The sequence below is a fragment of the Apodemus sylvaticus genome, chromosome 16 (assembly GCF_947179515.1).
Source record: "Apodemus sylvaticus chromosome 16, mApoSyl1.1, whole genome shotgun sequence".
Classification (NCBI taxonomy): domain Eukaryota; kingdom Metazoa; phylum Chordata; class Mammalia; order Rodentia; family Muridae; genus Apodemus; species Apodemus sylvaticus.
In genome coordinates, this window is record NC_067487.1 from 16,369,623 (window position 1) to 16,393,274 (window position 23,652).

A 23,652-nucleotide genomic window follows, 5' to 3' on the forward strand; every position below is an offset into this window, starting at 1 on the left:
TCTATTCTAAGACATTTAGCAGCAACTCTGGCCATTGTTGTTCAGGTATCAGTAGCACCTCTGTCCTGCTTATGACAACCAAAAGTTATGCTAAGCATTCGCATGAATAGAAATGGATTGAGGACCATTGTGTTGGATATGCAGTTGGTTTTCTGTTATTTCCCAGAAAGACATTAAACCATGGATTTGTATTCTTGATGTGATACAGCCAAGTGGCGCCTACAAGCTCTTGCTCCTCTGATAATTTTTTTTTTTTTTATTCTGAGAGTTCCTTGTTTCTCGAGCTGTGGGATACAAAGTGTATAGTGGTGTTATGGCATTGGGTGTGCTCCCCACACATCCTAACTTGTTCACATTTATGCCAAGATGAGATTATATTAGCACATTGCCCATGTTTTATACTCTTGTCTGAGTTTATAAACAGGCTATGTTATAAGAAGAGTTTTGGTTCTGCTGTAATGTTTGTCAAATATTTCCCCAGAGATATTGAATGCCTAAGTCAAATCCTTTAATAAACTCCATGTTTTGTGTTATGGCCACTTACTTGGAAATGAGTGGCTTAGTGTGTGACTGAGTAAAAGTCATGGTCTGGTTTTGAAATCACCAAACTCAGAAGCTACTTTTTCCTCCCTTGTTTTGCTCTAGGCAAAGGCAGCTCAAGCGTCTCATCCGACGTGAGTTCAAGCACAGATCACACACCAACCAAAGCCCAGAAGAATGTGGCCACCAGCGAAGGTAGGCAGCATGTTCTTGCTCTCTCCTCTTCCCTTTCACAGAGCTGGGGCTTTGAAAGACAAAGAGAATGCTCCAGATCTACTGCTAGTTGTTGTGGATAGCCCTGGGCTTCTATTTTGATGCTAATTCCACTTCTGGGAGGGGCTGCAGATGAGGACTTGCCTTGTGAACCTTCTCTATGGCCATAACTTTTCAAATAAAGGCTTGAGCCAATGATTGGGCAGGAGGAAGGGGGAGGAGCCGAGAATCTAGGGGAGGAGCCGAGAATCTAGGGGAGGAGCCATGGGGGATCAACAGAAGGGGAGGAGATACAAGGGATCCCTGGAGAGGCTGCAGAGAAAGAAGCTCCTGGCCTGGAGAAACCACAAGTTCTATGGGATAATACAGATGGGAATAGAGTAGTGTAGTGGGAGATCTGCCCAATCTAGGCTTGTAGCTTGTTTTGTTACTGATTGAGTTGAGATTTCTTTTACAGGGGAGTTGGGTTGTAAACAAAGTAGCAACACCTAGTCTACTGCATGAGAGTCTATCAGATTATTATTAAAAAGAAGACAATGATGTCCTGAGGTTTGCTTTGGCTTCCCTGTTGGCACTGCCATTGAAGTTGGTTTGGTGGGATTTAAGTGTCTTAACTTGAACGCAAATGGTATTATTTTGCCAACACGTGATAGGCTGACTCAAGAGAAGTCACTCTGACATCGTATATCCATGTTCCAGTGTGCAAGATGGTATAATATAAGAGCTTTTGATATAAATTGTAAGTTCCTGCAAGAATGTACAGAATAGTTTTTCCTTAAATTCAGGCTGGTGCTGACAGGAGGGTCACAGTCCTGACGTATGTAGGACTTGGCTACTCACTGGAGCTTAGGATATGCAAAGAAGCTTCATTTAATTATTTAAATAATATGTGATAATACATCACTACTACACATGACCATTGCTGCATCCATGGTTGATGAAGTGTTCTGCAGTTGTATCTGTGGATGTACACGTTGGAATTCAATTGCTTCCCAAGCTTTGAGCTAATACTTGATTGAGTGAGGAATTTTTTCTGATCATATTTAGTAGAAAGTTGACCCAATTTATATATATATGTGTGTGTGTGCATGTGTGTATTTCCTTTCTGAGTAAGACTTCCCTCTGAATTATCCAACAAAGGTTGTTTTTTTTTTTTGGCATTTATGCTAGAAGGTGTTTTAAATAGGGTCAGCTTATTTGCATAGTTTATGCATCCAGGTTTTCCCAGATGTACAGGGTGCTAAGGAAACTGTGTCCAGTTTGTTTTAGAGGCTAAGTTTCTGCTGCTCTTAACCTCAGGAGCGTGCTCACAGGCTGACGTTGGCCCGTTGCTTTCTTAAGTTCTGTTCATCTGTATTGGGATCTACGGATTGATGATGATGCATTTCCTCCACTGGTTTCTCTTCTCTTCTCATATTCTCTGCCTGGTGTCAGGGAGCACAGAATACCCTTGTCAGGACTCCTCATCCTCAAACCCCTGTGTAGGTGGCTTGGATGGCCGGATTATATTCATTTGTGTTTAGACCTTTGCATTATTTCTTGTGCATCAGCAGCTTCTAAGGCAGATGGATTGGTGTGTTCTACATAGCACAGCAAAGGGCCAGGTAGCAATCCAATTTTAATTTTCCGCTCGCTAAGTTGAACAGTGGCATTTGATCATTCTTGAAACTCAGTGAGGGCAATGAGCAGTCCTCGCTGTTTGCTTGTAACCACTTACTTTTGGGAATCTCCATAGCAAGAAAACAGAATGAAACGGCTTCCATTTATTCAGAGTGGCTCTCTTGGGCTAAAAGTCCCTGTTTCGAGGTTCTCAAGGCTTCACACCAGGATGTGGGAGTTACCCTTTCCCCATCCATGTGTAGATTATGAAATTGGTTACATTTCTAAATAATCTGTATCTGCCAGTGTTTATGTTTTCTCATTATTCTTTCTTCCCCTGTAAGCGTAGAAAATACTGGCACTTCATTGAAAGAATTGGGAAAAGAGATTCTAGAGTATTTTTTTACCACTTAAAAATGTTGTTCTCAATGTTTAAAAATAAAATAAAGCCCAGAGGCCTCAAGTTTCCTTTTCTTTCCTCTTCCCGCACCCCCAGGGAGAGGTACTAGTTCCCAGAGTAACGTTTTATACATTTTGTCATGATTGTATTTTCTGACATTATGAAAATAATACCAGGGATAAAGACTACAAAAACTTGATATTCATATGAAACTGAAATTTTACTAATGGGAGCATCAAAAAAAAAAAAAAAAGCACTACCGGGGAGGGGTGAAGAATGAACATCCAGTTTTTTCTCTATATGTGTTTGATGAAAATTTAAAATATTAAACTCTAAGTGCAGTGTGGGCATTTACTTCAGGGAAGTGGTTTGAGGGCTGCCTGGGTACACAGCTGCTTCGGTGCTAGGCTGGTGAGTAGCCAGGGCTCATTTTCTCCCCACACAGATGACAGGGCCTCAGGCTGCTTCTCAGGATGAATGATTATGGTGGCACAAACCCTGACCTCCACAAGGGTTTACCTGATGTTAGGAGTTCTTTCCTTCTGGAAACTCCCAGGTGATGCTTACTGGCAATGCTCTCTTAGATTAACAGACGGCCAGGATCAGCTTCCTGCCAAGAGTACAGAGGGGCTCCTTTAAAACTGATCTTTGACTCTTTACCCACCATTGTCAAGAATTATGTGTTCATGTGCGCATGCACTCTCTCTCTCTCTCTCTCTCTCTCTCTCTCTCTCTCTCTCTCTCTCTCTCTCTCTCATGCATGAACAATTTCCCTTGGAGGCCAAAGGACATTGGATGCCTGGAGCTGGTGATAGTTCAATGGTGAGCTACCAGGTTTGGGTGCTGGGAACAACTCCCTGAAAAGCAGGATGTGCCTCTCAGAGAGCCATCTCTCAGTCCCCAGCCTTTTTTTTTCCGATGGTAAGAAAACTGGTAAAAGCAGGGTTGACTCTTTACAGTGATTATCTTCAGTTTGTTGGCTCTCTCTTGATCTCTTTCTGTTGTGGATAACCCTGGGCTTCTATTTTGATGCTAATTCCACTCCTCAATAAGGGGTTGCAGATGGGAAGTTGTTTTGTGAACCTTGTAAGGTAAGGTGAACCTCCCCACCTTAACTTTTTAAATAAAGGCTTGAGCCAATGATTGGGTAGGAGGAAGGGGGGGGAGCTGAGAGTTTAGGGGAAGAGCCACGGGGGATCAATAGAAGGAGAGGAGCTACAAGGGATCCATGGAGAGGCTGCAGAGAGAGAAGCTCCTGGCCTGGAGAAACCACAAGTTATATGGGATGATATAAATGGGAATAGAGCAGTGTAGTGGGAGATCTGCCCAATCTAGGCTTGTAGCTTGTTTTGTTACTGATTGAGTTGAGATTTCTCTTACCAGGGAATTGGGTTGGGAACAAAGTAGGAACAAAATCTTTCACCTCTGACTCCATCAGCATCGGCTTCTGGGAGCACAGGCTGACTTTCGGTTTAAAGGTCTAGACTGATAAACAACTAGACAATAATAATCTAGAAAATAAATAATGTATATTACTCATTTCCCTGAGCCCTTGAGAACTGTAGCAATGGGGTTGCAAACACGGTGCAGTAGTTCTGGGTCATCCCTTGGTGGGATGGGGAGGAAAAGAAAGGTACTGTATTGGTCCCTGTGTTTTGTTATTGGTTATTGTGTTGTGTGAATATATTAGTATGAACTGGAGTCTGACCACTGTCATGTCGCTAGGGTACAGGTTCTGCCCCTCATTAGAGAACATGGGTTCCACTATACAGTGTGCAGTGCGGTAAAATGTGGACATCATGTACAACAAAGAGAAGGACAATTCACATATGCTTTAACTTGGGTGGAGAATGCTAGTGGGGGCTTAACTGTAAGTAGATACAGCGCAGTCATCATTGTCCTTGCTTTTTAACTGGACAGTGGTGAGGGGTGAGTAGAGGGGACAGTAGAGTAAACAAACTCCTGTGTAAATCACACTAACAGTACCTTGAAATTGCTGCCTCTAAGCTTTGGAAGGGGAGCAGGAAGTATCGAGACCTGCCCTGAGGCTATATGGCTTGGCCTGTGAGTGGTCTTGTGCTCCTAGCCAAGGTATAGTGCCTGCTTCAAGATGGCCCATTTCGGGATGTGTTTCATGATTTCATGAAACTTGTTAATAACATTTGTTAAGCCCATGAGAAAAAAGATGCTTTTTTAACCTCTGATGTAGAGGTTTTCAGTGTAGATTAGTCTAACCTTGAATTTGCAGCCTCTCTGCTTTGGCTTCCCACGTGCTAGTATTACAGTGTATGTTATAACACAGTTTGCTCTCTCATCCGCTCTCTCTCATTGCTCTCTCTCATCACACTCTCACCCCTCTGCCCCACTTGGGCTATACTCCCCTCCCCCTCTTTCCACATGGTCATGGCCGGCCTCCACTTATCTATTCTCTATTCTCTACTCTCTCTCTGCCTTTCTCTACCTCCACTATACCATTAACTCCCATCCTCTGCCCTGAATAAACTCTATTCTATACCAAAAAAAAAAAAAAAAAAAAAAAAAAAAAAAGAAAAGAAAAGAAAAGTAAAAACACCTAGCTGAGAATGGTATTTTAGATCCATGAGGAATGTTCTCTTGCAAACATTGTGTGTATCTAAAGTATATGTTGGAGGCATGTAGTTCTCCCTGACAACTGATGCAGGCTTTCTTTATAATCCATTATATTCCTTGTGATACTTTAAGCTCCTGATCTCCTGACCCTATAGATGGGTTAGGACCAAGCATAGAAACCTGGCCACTTTCTGGTCTCCCAGCATCATGTACATGCCAATCTTGAAAGTCACGGTGTGATTTCTTCCAGTCATGAGGCTTGTCATTTCCACCCATCAACCATTCAAGCATCTCATCCTAAAAGTCATGTCCTTTGACCACACACTGTAAATCTAGTGTGAAGATTGAAGAGGGCCACACACCCCCAGCCTTGAGTGGGGTCAATGAACTGGGTTGGGGTGTGACATCTCCCAGAAAGCAAGCTGAGCTGTGACTTTCATCGAGCACATGGCATAAGGATGTGGCTCCAACGGTGACATCTCAACAGATCAGCTTGTATCTTCCTCTGGAGGAGAATGAAGTTATTAGTTCAGCTAGCTGTTCTTTAAACACGGCCAGGTCAGCCGTTCCTCTCGGGGATTGCTCCAGTGTGATGGTTGCTTTGTCAGTGTTGTTTATCAGGCTAGATAGCTGCACAGTTCTAGGAATTTGGAATTATTAGGGCTGGCCAGTTTGTGTGTTTGTTCATTTATTCATTTGTCCATTTATTCCTTCCTTCCCTCCCTCTCTCCCTCCCGCTTTCCCTCCCTTCCTACCTTTCTCCCTTTTTATCTTTCATAACACAGGAAGCTCTTTGATTTGGTTGTTAGCAATGTAGACTCCCATTCTGTGAAGATATACAGTTTGTCAGAGAGAACTGAGCTCAGCCAGGGAGCGGAGGAATAGCTTTGATCTTTAGCAAAATCTGCAAGTGTGCAATGTCCTGACTAGCCGTGCTCTCTTAGTGGTATCTCTCCGTGGGCAAGGTCTCTCCCTCCTGGTGCCTGGGCATGCACAAATGCTTCTTTTTGAAGAAAAAAATCAGTTAGGTCTTTGGGAATTTTAATCTTGTCAGTATCGACTTTCCAAGAGAGGGCAATGACAAACTTCTGGTGTGTTCTACACAGAGGAACTGAGCTGAGGCCAAGAGGTTCAGTGATAAGTAGCAACCACTGCTCAGATGCTTCAAGAAAACCACTTTCTCACTGGTGTGGTGCCTGGTGAGGGTGGTCAGATGGTACTGGGAACAGTGCTGGCATATAGCTGACTCGTGTGCAGACTGGTCACATATTCCCATGGCTCAGTGGTTTCTGTGACTTGTCTTCAGTAGGATATTACCTAGGTCTTTTGTGAAGTGTAACTACACTGCCCAACACCATTCTTGTTGCCATGGAGTGGTTTTGTGACAGTAGCAGCGGTGGGCTACTTTTTCTTCTTTTCACTTTGCAGCTGAGTGTTTCCTTTTGCACAAGGTCTTTCTGGAGTGCTTAGCAGATCAGGAGTACCTGCCTGTTCCTCTTGCCAGGACAGGGGTTCACCCTCACAATGGGCTTTTTATCCTTAGGCCTCCCTTTCTGCTCACACCAGCTGTGACACCAGCTGTGGCACCAGCTGTGGCACCAGCTGAGGCGCCAGCTGTGTCACCACCAGCCTTCTTGGCTGCAGGTTGCTTCTCCTTTGTTTCAGGATTCTCAGCTCTTTCACCTGCTGTCTTGTGGGACTTGGAAAGATATTTACAAAGAAACACCTCAGACAATGGGAATGAAATGATCTTATTTTTTGAGATTATATACCTCTAATAATTTGCCAAGCAGGAGTTTGGTGCAGCATTGTTGGATTGAATAAACTAGGGCGGGGGCGTGGGGAGGGGGACCAAAACTAAAAATATTTTAAAAAGAATCTCTGTAATAATGAAACACAATTAAAGAAGCTATTGTTTTCTACAGGTGGAAGTGTTTAATTGTCTTTCCCCACCTCGATTTCTATGTCTGTTAGGAGCTTGGTGCAAGACCAAGGGAAGCTGTGTGGAAGTGTTGAAGACAGGTTGTTGGACCCAGGTGGATCCTGATTTCTACTAGAGTCTTATCTAGATGACCAGAGGACCTTAGTATAACTAATGACTTCACAATGTAGGACCTTAACCCACATGGTGACTTCATGATAAGGAACTTAACCAACCTAGTTACAGCAGAGGACCTTAACCCACCTAGTGACTTTACTATTTGTCTTTGAGTTAGAGTTCCTTCATACTGCTCTATAGAATTGCCTCTTTAATTGCCTCCTTGAAAGAAAGTTTTTTTGTTGTTTTGTTTTTTATTTTTTAAATCTTTCATTTGAGGCATGCGGCATGAGTTGACTCACAAAGAATTCACAATGATATTCTCCTGGACCTAAATCCACCCACTTATTTATATAGTCAGTGTTTTCTTACATTTTCAGTGCCCAAATTAAGTCAGTGTGGAAGAGAGTTGCTTTGAGTGGCTGAGGCAGATGGATGGCTCTGTTTATTTGCTCTGCCTGATGTTGTGTCCTGTCTGCTTCTTCTAGGATATATTCTTAAACAAAGTTAATGTGATTCACCGAAGAAGGGAAAGATCATGCTTTTAACTCACAGTGGTGTCCTGCTGTGTACACAACAAATACTCCTGTTCTCCAAGCCATCTTCCAGAGTTCCTCTTTCTCTAGCTGGAAATTTTCTCAATTTTCAGAGTACAAACTTAGAGACTGTTCAGAATTGAATATACCTTAGCCTATAAAACAAATGAAAATAAAGCAGAAGTCTGTAACACCAATTATACAACATAGAAACATGAACAAAGCATAGAGATGCAGAGGAGGATAACGGCAGTTAATGTCCTTAAAGGACCAATAGTTCAAATATGACATGGGTTCAAATATGAAGGTTGTGGGGGTGGGGACTTTGGAGATTCTGAAATAGGATTCAGTCTTTGGAAATTCCATTAGCTGTAAAAGGAGGTGATGGCCGATTCTTACATAGATTTGTTTTGCCTTTAAAATTAAAATTTAAACTTAACTATCACCGAAAGTGACACGACTGCATAGGAAATCTTTGCAAAGCTCTAGCTGATGAGACTTAATGTGTTTTGCTAATTTAATTAGCAGTTCGCTGCCACATGACAGAGTTGCTCTTACAGCTTAAGCTGCTGCCTAATTATAACTTTAGGTAGATCTGAAACACTTCACAATTTACCTCTGGGGATTTGAGCTTGTAATAGAGTCAGTGTGTTCAATTTAATAAAGACAAGATGCCCAATTTGCATTCAAGGATTAGTCTAAGCTGTGCGAAACTCATCAATTTGTGATCTACGAAATTGGTATGTAAGCTTAGAAATAAAATCAAACTAGGTGTAATTTCATCGAGGAATTATCTTCAAAATTGGATGATCTGGAATGGCTACTGTACACCACTCTCCAAGAAAATTAGCCCTCCCTCCCTCCCTCCCTCCGTCCCTCCCTCCCTCACTTCTCCCCTTTTTCCATTTTAAAGTAATATTTAATAGAGACATCTATCATTTCTCAGAATCATATATCTATGTAGTCTTCAGAGAGGGAATATCTTTAATCTTTGATATGCTAACACCACTTTTAAAATAATCTTATTTTTATTTCTTCGTAGTTTACCCTTTACTTTAAAAGAGGACATTTAATAAGCAGTGTGTTTCAGACATAAACATTTGGATTCGTTTAAATACAACTAAACATGTTTGTAATGAAGGCTTTGCTCATTCTTAAGATGTCTTAGTAGTTTCTGCTTCATTAAATGGGGATTTATTAAAGAGTGTGATGTAAATTTAAATACCATTGATTGGCACTTGTACTGGCAGAAGTAGATGGTAGCCGTGGTTTACACAGTTGTAACCAGGTGGGCAATCGTCTCTAAAATGTGTCTTATTCTCCGTGAAGAATCTTTAAAAATCATTTTGGATTTGACTTACTCATTTAGACAAAGCATACACCCTGTAGCATCCCAGACTTCCCTCCTTTTCCCAAGTCTTAAACAATTATCTGTCTTGATACAGAAATTCATTTCTCTCTCGAAGGAATCTAATCTTAGGGCAAGACCACAAGCTGGGAGACACTGATGGAACCATTAACTAGTAATTGCGGTAGAGCAAGAGTGTGTCTCAGTAAGAGGTAGGCAGGAACGGAGGGGAGAGACTTCCCAGGACCCTGGGACATGGACTTTGCTGCGTGTAGAAGGTGTGATATTGAATGGAAGATGTAGCAAGCTGTATCAGGGTGTTTACAATGTAGAGAGATACAACTGTGTCCTTCCAGGTGGAAATCAGAAACTTCAAGAGAGCCTTCTTCCGACAAGATCCAGTGGGCTCACAACAGCTACCTGCTCTTTGCACAAGGTTCTCAGTGGAATTCATGTAACTGGAGAACTGAGTGACAGATAACAAAAACACTCTTTCAGTTTCCTCTCCCCTTTCCATCTTCCTGTATGTTTCAACACTAAAAAGCCAACTTCTCCAGAAAAGAGGAGACACAGAGAGGGTTGGCGGGGAGGGTGTCATTTATCTCAGTACAAAGAATTGGCTTTTGAAAATACTTGACCTTTACAGCTGTGCACATGGTGACCTTAAGAATCAGATTAACATGCCTGTTTACTTCCTGCGCCTGGAGATAGCTTCCCCAGGATATACACACTTCCTTGGGAAGTTTCTAACATCCCACGCTGTAGGACAGACTATCAAGTAAGCAGTTAAAAAGCACTTCAGCTGTAAAAGGGGTCCTTTTATATCCAAGACACTTAAAGACTTAAAATGTGCAACACATAGAGGGGATCACTTATGCATAGTTAAGGGGTTATTTGTAATTTGGCAATTACTGAAGAACCAGTTGTAAGGACTGTAGGCTGTGGAAAGCAGGCAACTGGATGGCCAATGATTAGAAACACAACCAAGTTCACTCTGCTGTGTGTAGCTTATGTGGCCCCCCGAGGTGGATTTTCTGGTGCATTAAGGGACATTTGTTGTTTTCAGTTACTGTGTTAAGTATGTGACGTCTTACAACTGGACTGAAGAAATCTATATTTCTCTACACAGGGATTTTTGTACTATAAATGATAAGAGTTTTTGAGTCATGGAGAGATGAAGATAATCTGGAAGAAGATTCAGTGATGGAGCCCTAGACCCTCCTCTCCCCACCCCAACATTATTACAATAGTAGTTGCTAGAGAAGACTTCCTCTCTCTCTCTGAAAATCTTTAGTCAAGGCTGTTAAATTCACAGACCCGCTGGTGGAGTGGATTTCCTGTTGCAGTCAGGGAGGGGTCCATTTTGAGGCTGCTTGCGCTTCTCGGTCATTGCTGAAGTTCACAGATAAAGCTGTTCTAGCTAATCTATCAGCCAGCACTTCATTGCAAGCTCCTTTTGCAGACACGGAGTCCTACTGTTAGGCTTACCCTCTCCTGTGTGTGGCAGTAGCTTCTATCCCTTTTGCTACTTTGTGAAATTTACATAAAGTCTGTGCAGCTTATATTGACTTTTTTCTTTCAATAATATAATTTGGAACTAATGTCATTCTGATTGTTAGCCACTGTTCTCATTGTAATGCTTTTCTAGAACCGCAGTGGGAAACCTTTAGCTTTTCTCATCTGTCAATGTTTTTCCCTGCTGTAACACTACCCTTATATTCTAGGCCCAAGCTCACAGCTCCTTGAACTCTCTCTTCCTCCTCCTCCTCTTCCTCCTCCTCTTCCCTACTACTCTCCACCCTTGACCTTTCTCTTCCTTCCTTCTTCCCCTCCTCCCCTTTCTTCTCCCTCCTCCCCTTCCTCTTCCGTCCTCTTCATTCCTCCTCCTCCAATCACCACTCTTCTTCCTTTTCCTCCTATCTAAGATGCAGTCATATCCAGAGGTATTTGGGTCCTTATAGTAGAGAAATATATTTGCACCATAAGCCAAGAACCAAGTACAGGGTACTTACTGCTGTGAGCATATTTCCGACAGCATGTTAGCTGAAAATATGTTTTACAAGTTATCAGTGCATACTGAATTTATCAGTTTATATTGGATACAGTTGTAACATCAGTTGGATATTACAAAACCTTTGTGGCACTTATATTCTGATACCAAGTGATTTCATTGGACACAAAGCTGTATTGTTGACCCATTAAATATGTGATTCCCAAGTGGGTATGATCTCCCAGTATGGTGTCCAAGGATGTCCAGTTATGATCATCCATGGTTGTGACAGCAAAAGGGTTCTGCATAAATGAGACATCCACTGCTAAATTTAATGTAAGATTACAATTGGCTTCTTTACATTCTTTCTGTGGTTTGTTGATTTTTTTTCTGTGAAAGTAAGGCTTATTTAGATTTGTAGACCCAGTCCAGAAGCTACCACAGAGTATGACAACTTTAAGTATTTAATAAATGTCAGTGGAATCAATGACTGTTCTTATTTTTGACCAGTAGAAATGGCCCTGCTAAGTGACATTGTAAAATATTATCATAGCTCAAAAAACTATGAATAAATGAAGATAACATTTTAGCAGCAGAAGTGATTCTCAGAAAAAGGATAGATGCTCACACTTGCCAAGGTTGAGGTTTATCTTAGAGACAATTGCAAATGATTTGTTTTTAGTTGATTTCATTCATGTGAAGAAAACAAGCATGCTCTTTAAGCAGAACAGACATGTTGAGGGGAAGGCAGAAGAGAAGATGCTTCCAATTTCTGGTTTTATTAATTTCGCAAAATGCAGTCAGGGCACTGGGCACACTATTTTCCCTATAGCTGGTTATTATCAGGTCACAAGAGGAGACTTAGACTCTTGGATTCTAAATTGGTTCAGCCCTTTTCCCCTCCTACTTTTAAGACCAGAGAGAACGTGTTTTTCACCCTCACCATTTTAAATTTATTAAATCTTTAAAAATGGATTTTAATCAAAGAATATTGAATTTTTTATCTAGTCATATTTCAAAGTACCAGATAGAGCCTTGCAGCATCTTACCTATGAAATTAGGAAGATACAAAATGTGGGTAACTTGACTACTAACCAACAGGCTCAGAGTATTTCCATTCACTATTGGTTATGAATAAACTTTCACTGAAAGAACGTGTGTGTGTGTGTGTGTGTGTGTGTGTGTGTCTATCTTTGCTTGTGTTTTTTTTCAAATTAAGAATTATCCTACAACTCAATTTGACTCAGATTATCTTTAGTAAACTATGTTCTATTTTCTAGAAAGTGGGATAAAATCTGGTCTTTATGTTAGATTTTATTTATTAGTTTTTGTTCTAGTATTTACTTATATTTGTTTATGCATTAAAACTGGACAAGTCAGAGTTTGCAAAAGGAATTCATTCAACCTTGGAGATTTACAAAGCTCTATCTGCTGTTTAGTAGATATATATGGAAAAAATAGTTTGGATCCTTCATTCAATATAAAACAAAAACACAAAAATGACGTGGCGCTTTCTGCCCATAAATGTGATGTTCCTTGCTTCTCACAACAGGTCCATGCCCTGTAACAGGTAGGATGCAGGTCCTGCCAGCCCAGCTTTGAAGCTTTAGGATTCCAGTATATTTGAAGCTAGGTTCAATTCCACAGCCACTGGTGCCACAATGCAATGTCCTACACCAGACTTTTCATCAACTGAATTGTTATTTACAATCTTGGATGGACATTCTTTATTCCTTTGCTTTTGACTGCTGAAGGTTTTGCAGTGCTAGTGTGTGGCTGTTCCTGGTCTCTCTGGGCCTTGCAGTACTTGTGACTGTCATGAACTAGGATTCTTCTCTCAAGGCCTAAGTGTTCATCATAGTCTAAGCATTAGAAGCATGCTGGAACCCTATCTTCAGAGTCTTGACTCTTAGGGTTTAGGCCCTAGAAAATCTTACCAAAATAATTAAGAAAAGAATCTGTGCTTCAAAAGAGATTGGAGACTCAGAGGGGTCTCCTGGCAACTCCACTTTTTGTGTGTTAGACTTTGGATAGAAAGGCTCTTACATGCTCTGAGACCTGAATTACATCATAGTCCTGTTCCTTCTCCACCCTCCAAGTGAGCTTCTGGCAGCATCATCCTGTAGCTGCTGGTCCAACTGGGCTTCTGTGAACTGTATTGCTCATCATCTCTGGAAGGTCAGCTTCTCCATTCTCAAGATCTTTAATGCCAAATAGTTAAAATTCCTTCCTCTGAGCTCTGAGCAAGTGAACTTTCTGGCTGGTATCTCATGAGTTGGAAACAGTTCTAGGTTGCTTCTGCTCTTTCCTTGTACTGAGCAGAACCGTCCATCAGCCTTCCAGCAGTTATCCCTCTTCTGACTTTCATGAAGTTGCCCAAAGTGATGAAGTAGTAACAAAGGATTTCCTAGAGTCAGAAAAATGTGGGCTACATTTGAAGCACACAATCTCCAGCCCATGAGCCAATTACATGCCCAAATTCATAGGGCTAGTCCTGGACATATGATGGAGGTGGCAGCCCGTATCCACTCTGCTAGTCTGGCATAAATCTTTCTTGTATCAGTTGTGCACACAGACATTTAGTGAACGTGACAGATGCTATTATTCCTGTTTCAGTGAAAAATGTATCTTGAATATGGGACAACCCCATAGATAGAAGACTTGGACTGCTGCAGAGGCCAGTCAAGGTCATTGTTTGAGCACTGCCTCAATTCCAAGTGGAAGTAGTGTGCTTGATGAAGAGAAGCTTTAGTTGTTTTTGTTTGTTTGTTTTGTTTTGTTTTGTTTTGTTTTGTTTTGTTTTGTGGATAGCTTCTGATATATCTATTTGCAGCACCATGTACAAATTCTGAAGCTAATCATTCTGGGTGAGCTGGTATGGTACTCAAAGCTTGTTGAATTCTCGAGGCGTTAATGAGTAACCAGGACATTCTTTTGTATTTTCTTGCCATGAGAATAATGCACAAGTCCCCACATTAGTGCCTCTCTTAAATATCAGCAAAGAATCCTGATTTGCCAGTAGATGTGGTTCTTAATCCAGAGACCGGCAACTGGTCAAGATGCAGAGAAAAAGATATCAGGTTTCTCAGCCATCAGTAGTACATCTGTATCACAGCACTTTACCCAAGGTTTGGGGGCCATGGTGGAAGAGGAGGAAGGTTTGTCAGAGCCAGAGGTGGTAGATGACTAAAACAAAGCTTTGTTTCTGTACACAACAGAGAAGTTACTCATAGAAACTCACAGTTCAAGCCAGACAAATCCCAGCCTAGAGATGGGAGGTGGTCATCAAATCCAACTCCTAGCTGCAGAATTATTGGAAACTGAGAGTTTCCAAGAGGAGAGTCAGGGTTTTTCTTTTTCTTTTTTTAAGTGTAACCTGTTAGGTTGACTGTGTTCCAGTGGTGACTGTAGACTTGCGAATATATTATAGTCAGTCACAGAACTAATCAAAGTGAAGTGGCTCACCAGTTCCTTTGCTTCATGAACAGTGGTTGTTTATTTGCATCTGTCTTTAAAAAGTATGGCCAGAGTGTGCTTCCAGCTGCCATGAGGGGGGAACAACATGAGAGTTGTTCTTGAGCTGCAAGCTTTTCTGAGAAATTCTCATATTTTGACACAGAAACAGGAAAGAGAAGATAAACTTGAGGGTCAGGAAAGTCCACATAAGGCCTTCAGAGCTATGTAAAGGAGAAAGGATTTTTCTTACAAGAACAGTGAAGAGACACTGAGGACTTTGAAGTGGGAAGACCTTCTTTTTCTAAGTTGGGTGTGAGTGGACAGTGTGAGTGGCCAAACTTCAGACTCATCCAGAGATATCTTTGAATCACGTGAGAGTTAACTGTGCTTAGTTCTCCTGTCATCCTGACCTATGGATTGTTTGTTTGTAATGTAGTGGCTTTCCATAGAGTGATCTCAGTGTAGGCAGTGAAATAGCCTATGGCCTATGGTTTCCAGAAACACAAATAACAGAGATGGAAGGGAGTTTTAGAAAATGCTTATTTCTTCTCCTAGGAGAAACTTTCCTTCTAGAATGGTCTCTCAGTTTAACAGATATATCTCTCTTCTCCAGGTTGTCCTCCTGGGTTTTCTTGTAGAAGAGGCAAGCTCATAACTCTATGTGCTGGGCACTTTATATTGAGCTGAAGAACTGATTCGATGTGTTTTCCCATTTACTTTGCAGCAGTGAGGTCCTGGATGTAGTATTTGTCTTCAGTGGTCTGTTAATGCCCTTAAGATGACGACAATTTTACAAAATTATTAGTTTTTTCCTTTTTGAGACAAGGGTTCATATTACCAAGATAATAAATATTAACAGTGCAGAATCTCTTACACTGACAGGGACCAATTAATGACTGACTAATGTTGGAAATCATTAGAGCAGGGCATTATTGAAAAATTGGTAAGTATAATGCAAACATGTTCTTTAATTTGAAACTTACCACTGTATCCATTCTGCTATAATTTAAAGTCACGTTAAATCATTTTAATTGATTATGTAACTGGAGACTGGAGTTCTGAGTTGTTTATTTCTTGCATTAATCATACATCGCCTCTCATTACAATTACCAGTACTGGTATCTTTGAAATTGGATTTTTCTTTTTTTCAAAAGTGACATGTTTAGTAGAAAGGCTTTCAGGAATATAGTAAAAAAAAACAATGAAATACATACTTAGTAAGAATCCTGCATGTTTGAAATCAGACATAGTACTACTTAATAGTTATATAAGACGGGAGGATTGTAATGTTCTTTGCTGAAGTGTTTAATCTGTGGATGATAATGGCCTTGTGTCCTGCTTGAGAGAGAAGCTACAAGTGGAATGGGTGGCTCAACTCCTCCAGTGCTGAACCTTTCTGTTGAGAAAAAGAATCTGACATTTGTTGTGGGTCATTTCACCTTTGAGAATTCAGAAAAGGTATGGAAGGTTACGAAGTAAGTGAATGAAAATGTAATTCTTATCAAGTAGTAAAGACAGTTTCCAGTGGACAGACATTTGGAGTGAGTGTGAGCGGTTTCCTTATGATCCCATATAAAGGGGAGGGGCTAGAGCACAGAGAAGCAAGGGCAATGGCCATTGCATTTTTGGGCAGCATCACTGAAGGAACATCATGGATGAGATGAGACAGGGAAGAATGCAAAAGAAAACACATACAAAAGCCTACTGTTGTGTGCACGACATTAAGGAAGCATGGTCGTGGAGCACAGGAACCTATTGAGAAGCAGAGCAGCTTGGTCAAGTGTAGTGTCTAAGGTTCTTTTACTAGGAGGGAGCATGCTAATAAATTCTGCTCTATCATACTCAACTGCAGCAGGCAGCATCCGGTAATTCTAACCTTAGGCTCCACGTGATCCCTAGGCTGTTTCTTATATTATCTTCCTTAACTCCAGAAGACTAGGAAGGTATTAGCACAACTCTTTTCAAAGCAAGAAGCCAAGGCAGAGAGAGTAGTGATTTGCTCAAAACACTACAGCTTCTAAATATCTCCAATTAGAGCATCCTTTTCTAGGTTCTGTTCTTTGCAGAAGAGGTCTGCAATTTTAAATGGTGGTCTATTTAAAAAAGTGATGGTATGTTTTAAGAGAACCTTGAAAGTGAGTAGGACTCATCAATGCTAAACCAACAACATTGTGAAGGGCAAAAAAGAACCAGCAATGAACCACTTTATCTTGAAAGGATAAATTAAAATTCTGACATTCCAGGCCAAGTGTGGTCAGTCCATTCAGCTAACCTGCACTGACTTGTATTCCCAATCAGCTGTCCTACTAGATGCCAAGGATTAAGGGAACATGATACATGCCAGCCCTGCCCATCAGGGATTTTTCCTTCTGCCCTGAAGGAAAAATTAAGTGTATAATTAGAAGTAATATAATACATAGAAGCCAAGAAAAACCTAAAGGAAGGAATCGATGTGCCTAGGGAAGTGGAGATCTTGCAGAAGATTCACAAAGGAGATAATGTGTGATTTAGGCTCAGTATATGAGAAGAATTGTTCAGTGGGAACTGGAAGACAGGGTCAGTCCTACACATGTAGAATGGTTTAGTGGTAATCCCCAAGGGTTTGTGATGCTGGTCATTTGACTCCTGAGATGCTCAAAGTGACATCAGAGATAACTTGGATTTCATTTGGGAACTCTGTTAGGGTAACTGAATCACAGACTTTGTGTTCGATCTATAGAATCAGGACATATATTTACATTAAAGTTTAATGAGTGGTTTTAGTGCTGAACACGTATTGGTGGTGGTGACACAGGGAGCCTATGAGTCTCCCATACTTGGCTAACTTCAGCTTCAGTTCTGAGGCCAACAATGGCTGTCACAAAATATGATTTTACAGCAGAAAGCTAATTTGTGCATCATTCCAAGCACTCACCTTGTGTCCTTACCCACTTGCAGATCCTAGAAAAAAATTGATATTTGCTTAAAATTTATAGTCAACTGAATGAATATCAGTGAGGCCAGCAGATGCTTATAGAAGAAAATAGTCTTTCATAATTTGTTGAGACTAGAAAGTAGATCAGAAAGATCATTCGCCTGGGATTTCATCTTTATTTTACGGATAGCCCATTATTCCCTGGCAGAAGCCAGAAATTCGGCGCAAGTATTGTTTTTTCTTAGCGGTGAGTTTTGTTCCATGTTAAGTTCATGAAGAAGCCATCTCCTTAAGACAAGAAAGGGGACAAAACTTGAAATATAAATAAAGAATATATCTAATAAAAAATAAAATGAAAAGACAAGATACACACTAAGGAATAATTGAGTAAGGGTTGTAATTCCTTTTGCATCACTGGAATTATAATTTATTCATAACTTTCCAAGTTGTAGATTCCATCACTTCCTTTTGGTCTAAAAGCATCACATTTAGGACTGGACTGAGGCATTGAGTTCATAGAATCTGAGTCTCCAAGTCAGAATTTAATCTACTGCGTATATGCAAAGCTCAGTTTCCTGTCCAGTGAAGAGATTTTCTGTCTTTGATAATAGCTGGCGTGCTGCAGTATGGCACATGTGAAGGTTACTTGATGCCTGGTGGGTGGAACATGTGTGGTGAATGTTAACCTCATTCATTACAGATTCGGGGTCTGTTAAAGTGTGCTATGTCAGAAGGTCAGGGACCTGGAGGCTGGATGGGGATGGAACATAAGGAGGGCTTGCTGCGCGAGTTCTGATGTTTCTGCAAGTCTGTCAGGTTCTGTTTTTGTTTTGTTCTTTCCATCTACTCAGGTGTTTTCTATAGAAACACCTTGTTCCTCTGTAAGGAAAGGTCAGATAAACTAGGATGGTTAGGAAAAATTCCATGAATTACATGTTAGGCGGTCACTGGCTCTCCATCTGTGTGTTTATTTGGAGGTATGTAAATTGATGTCATGTTAAATAATGTTTGTGTCATAGGGCTTCTGTGATAAAGAACCACAGACTAGAGGGCTCATATTTCTGGCACCTAGACATTGGAAGTAGGCTGACAGTGGCCATTTTTCCTTGGAAAGCAGAAGAATTCTCCCCTTTTTCACTTGTTGGTGCTCTTCCTCTTGTACATTGTTTCTCAGCTCTCTGCCCTTCTCCATATGGCCCTTATATCGCCGGTCCAGTGTGACCTCATTTTTACTATGGTAATCAAAGCAGTCAGAATTCTGTCTCCAAATAACTCAGATTCTGAGATATAGAGAATTAGGGTTTAGGTTATAATTTGGGTTCACATGATTTAACCCATAGCAGACTCTTAAGGAAGCACTTCCTTTCCAATCTTTAGCGTTTCCTGTATTACCAGAGGAAATAGAGCCCATATAGCTTAAGAACCAGCTACTGCCTCCTCATCTAACCAGGGAGCAATGCAACCACGGTTACTAAGGCTCACAGAGCTAGCCCTGACTGAGCTCCCATGACTAGTACATCTGGAGTTAGAATGCCCAACACAAGCTTCCTTTAGATTCTCTGTTCTGTGGTTACCACCTGTGTATCCTGAATTTGTTTCCTTAGGATCGTAGTGGAACTGAGAACTGAAGGTTAATCTTGACTACCCTATCAGCAGGCTCATCCAAGAGACCCAGACAGAATGGGTCTCTGAATGTTTAGTTCTTTTCCCAAACGTTACTATTGAGTAACTGCCTTCCTTCCTGGTTGGGTATAAGCATAGGAAACATCAGAGACCACTGAAGAATCTAGTTGCATGACAGTTGTTCTATTGTTTTTTTTTTTTCCTTTGGACTTGGACCTGAGATTTCTGACTGCAGAGCTTGGGACACTCTACCTCTAAAATCATGAATCAGGTCCTTGTAATAATGATCCCAATGTAAATGTAACCTCTCTCACGTATGTTGATGACATTTTGAAGGAATATATATTCTGACACACAATTTCAACAAGATTAGTCATTAAAATTTGACATTTTGTGGCTTAGAAAAGTTGGTAGAGACATCCTAACACAGCCTTGATTTGGTGATGTATTTATAATCTTGACTTGATAAATAGGCCCTTCTGGAAAATATTAAATGATGTGTAATAGAATTTTACAGTGCTTTCTCCCTGATATATAAATTTAAAGAAAAGAAAGAAATGAACTCACATTTACTTTGGAAATGAATAGTGATTTGGGATATCCACAGATACACACACTGTCAGTTTTAACCTGATCCTTCAACACCCACAGATTACAAGACTCCTGCATTCATCCATGCCACACATAGTCTAAAATAGGAAATCATGCTTATATCTGATATATATCAGATGTAGATGACTGAGGCCAGGGAAGTCACCATAGGGAGAGTTGGGGGAGGGGAAAAGAGAGAAGGGGTGCACACATGAGCGCAGAGAGGGAAGAAGAGCCTGATTGTTGATTTTTAATAGTTCAGAGTATTTGCAATGACCAACAATTTGCGGCTGCCTAGAAAATTAAAAGTTTATAATCCATGGAACCTGCTATTTAAATCCAAGCCAAAGCTCCCTGTGAAGCCTGAGAAAGAGTTTAGCCTCCTGGGTGGTTTCAAATGAATGTAAAGAAATTTGGCATGCTCTAGAACCCGATTGGTGGCATTCAACAATGCAGGCTACCCCTTGCTCCCTTAGGGCAGGGCACACACCACCGAGGCTCTTGGAAGAGGTTGGGGACCCAGTGGGGATATGTGACCAGTGCCAGTGCTCCTGTCTAGCTTTGTCCTTTGTGTTAGTCCCCTACAGTTCTCACAGCCTGTGTCATGTGACTCACCATGCAACTGATTTTGTGATGTTATTTTAGAAAGAAAGCGCAGTAGCAGGTTTTTTTTCATCAATTTAGTACAAGCCTTGTGCTCTTGGCTGATTTTTTTTCCCCTGAGTCCTGCATATCGTTTGACTCATCCCAATGAGAATTTATTTTGAGTTTCATTCACTTTTTCCATGTAATATACAGAATGTATGTGCTTAGCAGTTTATATCAGAGGGTCTACAAGGAACATTTCTCACGAGCACTGTGAGAAGAAACATTTTTCCTGTGATAATTTTTATGGGACATAAAAATAGAAACATCTCAAGCTGCATAATTGTAAGGGCTCTCTTTAGCAGCAAGAGGTCCACTCCCCAGGCTCCGCCATAGACTACTTCTCTTCTAATGGGTCTGAATTATTAGTCTAGGCAAATTCTTCTCCCTATGGTACAGATTTAGGAAGAGGGAACTGGCTACATTTTTAACATAAGAACTGCAATAATTTTGGGTCTTTTGGGGGTAGGGATGCTAAAGATAAATCTAGAATATTACATGTACCAGATGATCACTCTGCCATTGAGCTACATGCCCAGTCTAAAATTTGAATTTCTGAGAGTGAACCAATTATAGCCTCTAACCACATTGGTTCCCAAGGCATTGCTTCTGTTCAGATTCTGGATGCAGTGTTTCTTAAGCCATACATTGCTTCCCTGTGGCAGAGTTCTAGCAGGTACCTCACAAGTCTACTAGAGGAAGGACGGACACTCTTGTCCTATCCTTATCTTCCTTAACTCTTGCACTAAAGGCAGGGTTGGGAAGATGGGTAGAAGAAGCTTAAATCTTTAAAATAGTAAGTATGGGACTTGACCCATGCTTTTGAAATTGTAAAATGAGCAAGAATTTAAACATAATCTGAGAAATTTTGATGAGATCATCAGTATCTGTCAGTACGTGATTTTCGAAATGAGGGCTGGTGGGATGAAGGCTTCCTCCAGGGACAGTTGATGTATTTCAGTCTTGAAAGATGTGTCATTCTGTCATGTTTTTTAGTTTGTATAGTGTGCACATGTGTGTGTGTGTGTGTGTGTGTGCGCGCGCGCGCATGTATGTTTTGTGGGTGTCTGTGTATGGATATGATTGCAGGCACATATGGAGTCAAAAGTCATTGGATTCCCTGGGGGTAAAGTTATAGGTGGTTTTGAACCAGCTACCAAAGCACATTCTAGGAATTGAACTGGAATTTTTTTGTCATAACAATATACTATTTTAAACACCAAGTCATGTTCTCTCAAGAAGCAAAGTTGTGTCTCTTGGCTGCAGGCTTTGATTCCCTGATGTCATTCTCTACCACAGCTAGGCTCTTCAGATCTGACCTGCGACTCTTGTCAAGGCCTAGAAAGTATTAGGAGGAAATGTGTTCACATTTGTGCTCTCCTGTACATCTGACTCAGTGTTTGCCTCTCCTGAAAGCCAAAATAAATGATTTCTGAATTAGAATTATTTAGACAGTTTCTAGTTTTATTCATTAAAAGCAATAATACCGTAGATTTTCTTTTTCCAGTATGGCTTCACTGACAGTTTGCTGGTTGGGCTGATATTGGCTGGAGGAACTTGTTAAAATGCTAATGAGTCTTTTATTGCCACATCAAAGGAGCAAAAAGAGAGAAAAATAGCAAGACTGATTTATTCATTACTCTTTCTGACTTGAGAATTGCTTCATGTCTGAGGATCTTTTTCTTTTAGTCTGAAGATGGTTTCAGTTTGATTTTGTGGCTTTTAAGAATCTAAAATTTTCCTTTTTCCCATCCCTCCTTTTCTTTCTTTTTTTCCTCTCTCCTCTCTGTCCCTCACTCCTTTCTTCCCTCCCTTTTGCTTTGATGGGGCTTCATGCAGCCTAGGAGGCCTACTTATGATTTTCTGCTTCTCCATCCTGATGTTGGGTCGCAGATAGAGCCACCATGCCTGGTTCATGTGCCTGGGATGACTTCCAAGTGTGAATGTATACTAGACAAGTAGTCTAGCACCTGAAGTACATCTCTAGCCCAGGAGATGAAATGTTATCACCTCAGAGGCTTACAAGAAGCTTGAAGCCTCAGGAAGCCAGGCTGGTTTTTGTGCAGTTAGAGGCTGTCGCTGAGGTAGTCCTTAGTGCATAGTTTTAGGTAAGGTATCATACACTCATGAGGATGAAGACCTTGGAGACTGAGTCCATCTCCTTGAATGAGGGAACACCAAGTCACGATCTCTCATCATTGGATCCATTTCGCAGAGCAGCAAAGAAGATAGTCTGGTCTTTATGTGACAATCCTGAGGCTTATTTGATCTCTTTTTCCCGAGTTACCACCCTAGTACTAGGCAGTTTTCTTGGGCAAAGTTGTACTCTAGGCCAGTTTAGGTGAGGCAGTCCTCATGAACACCTAAACACATTTTTGTTTTTGTTTTTGCTTTTTAAAATGTGGACATTTAATTTTGGAAAGATTTTGTTTCATTTTTATTAAACCAGAGAGTCTACAATTACGCCCTTAATAGATGAATTTCTTTACATAGGCCTTCAAGATGGGAAAGCTATTTTGTATTTTCTTACATTGTCTTAAAAAGTATCTTCTTAACCCTTTGTCCTCTTTGCACTAATTTTACTTGATTCAATTCTCTATGAAGCTCTACAGAGAGAGCCTTCTGCCAATAACACAATGAATTAGCCACCCTGTTCCCTTGAACATAACAAGGTAACTGCTGAACCTTTCTTTCCAGCCTGGAATTTTGGCTTATTTAGAGCTTTCTCTCTCCTACCAATCATGGATATGTAATTGCTTTATTGGTATTCCTAAGAAAATTGTGGAGGGAATGAGGCTTAATAGGGGGTGGTAACTGGGAAAGGGAGGGACCACATTGCAAATCATGATTAATCTAGCAACATGGCTGGCTGACCATAGAGCTTCTATCTAAACTGAGGATGATGGAGGCAGCTTTACATCTCATGTAAATTAAAGGTATGATGTTTGGCACAATACAAAGAAAGCATACAATGATTTAATTTTTAAGATTCATGTACCATTTCATATCATGCTAAAAAGAACCAATACGTAATTGGGAACTTGCTTGCCCGTGTGTGGAATTCTTTTTTTATTTTCTCCAAGTTAACCTACCAGCTCCCTAATGAGGGGGTGTTGTTATTTATTCCATTCACAGGTGAAGTAAGTGAGACAAAAGTGTCTCGCCTAAAC

At 40.8% G+C, this 23,652-nt stretch overlaps 1 protein-coding gene and 1 pseudogene across 1 annotated transcript in view; one reads left to right on the forward strand and one right to left on the reverse strand.

Moving 5' to 3' along the window:
• Window positions 1-23,652, forward strand: part of Fbxl7 (F-box and leucine rich repeat protein 7) — a 379,795-nt gene that overhangs the window by 112,330 nt on the left and 243,813 nt on the right. The window contains exon 2 of the mRNA XM_052159910.1: window positions 646-735. Coding sequence (XP_052015870.1) covers window positions 646-735 — 90 coding nt within the window. The remainder of the gene's footprint in view (window positions 1-645; window positions 736-23,652) is intronic.
• On the reverse strand, window positions 6,147-6,854 carry LOC127667071 (60S ribosomal protein L6-like; annotated as a pseudogene).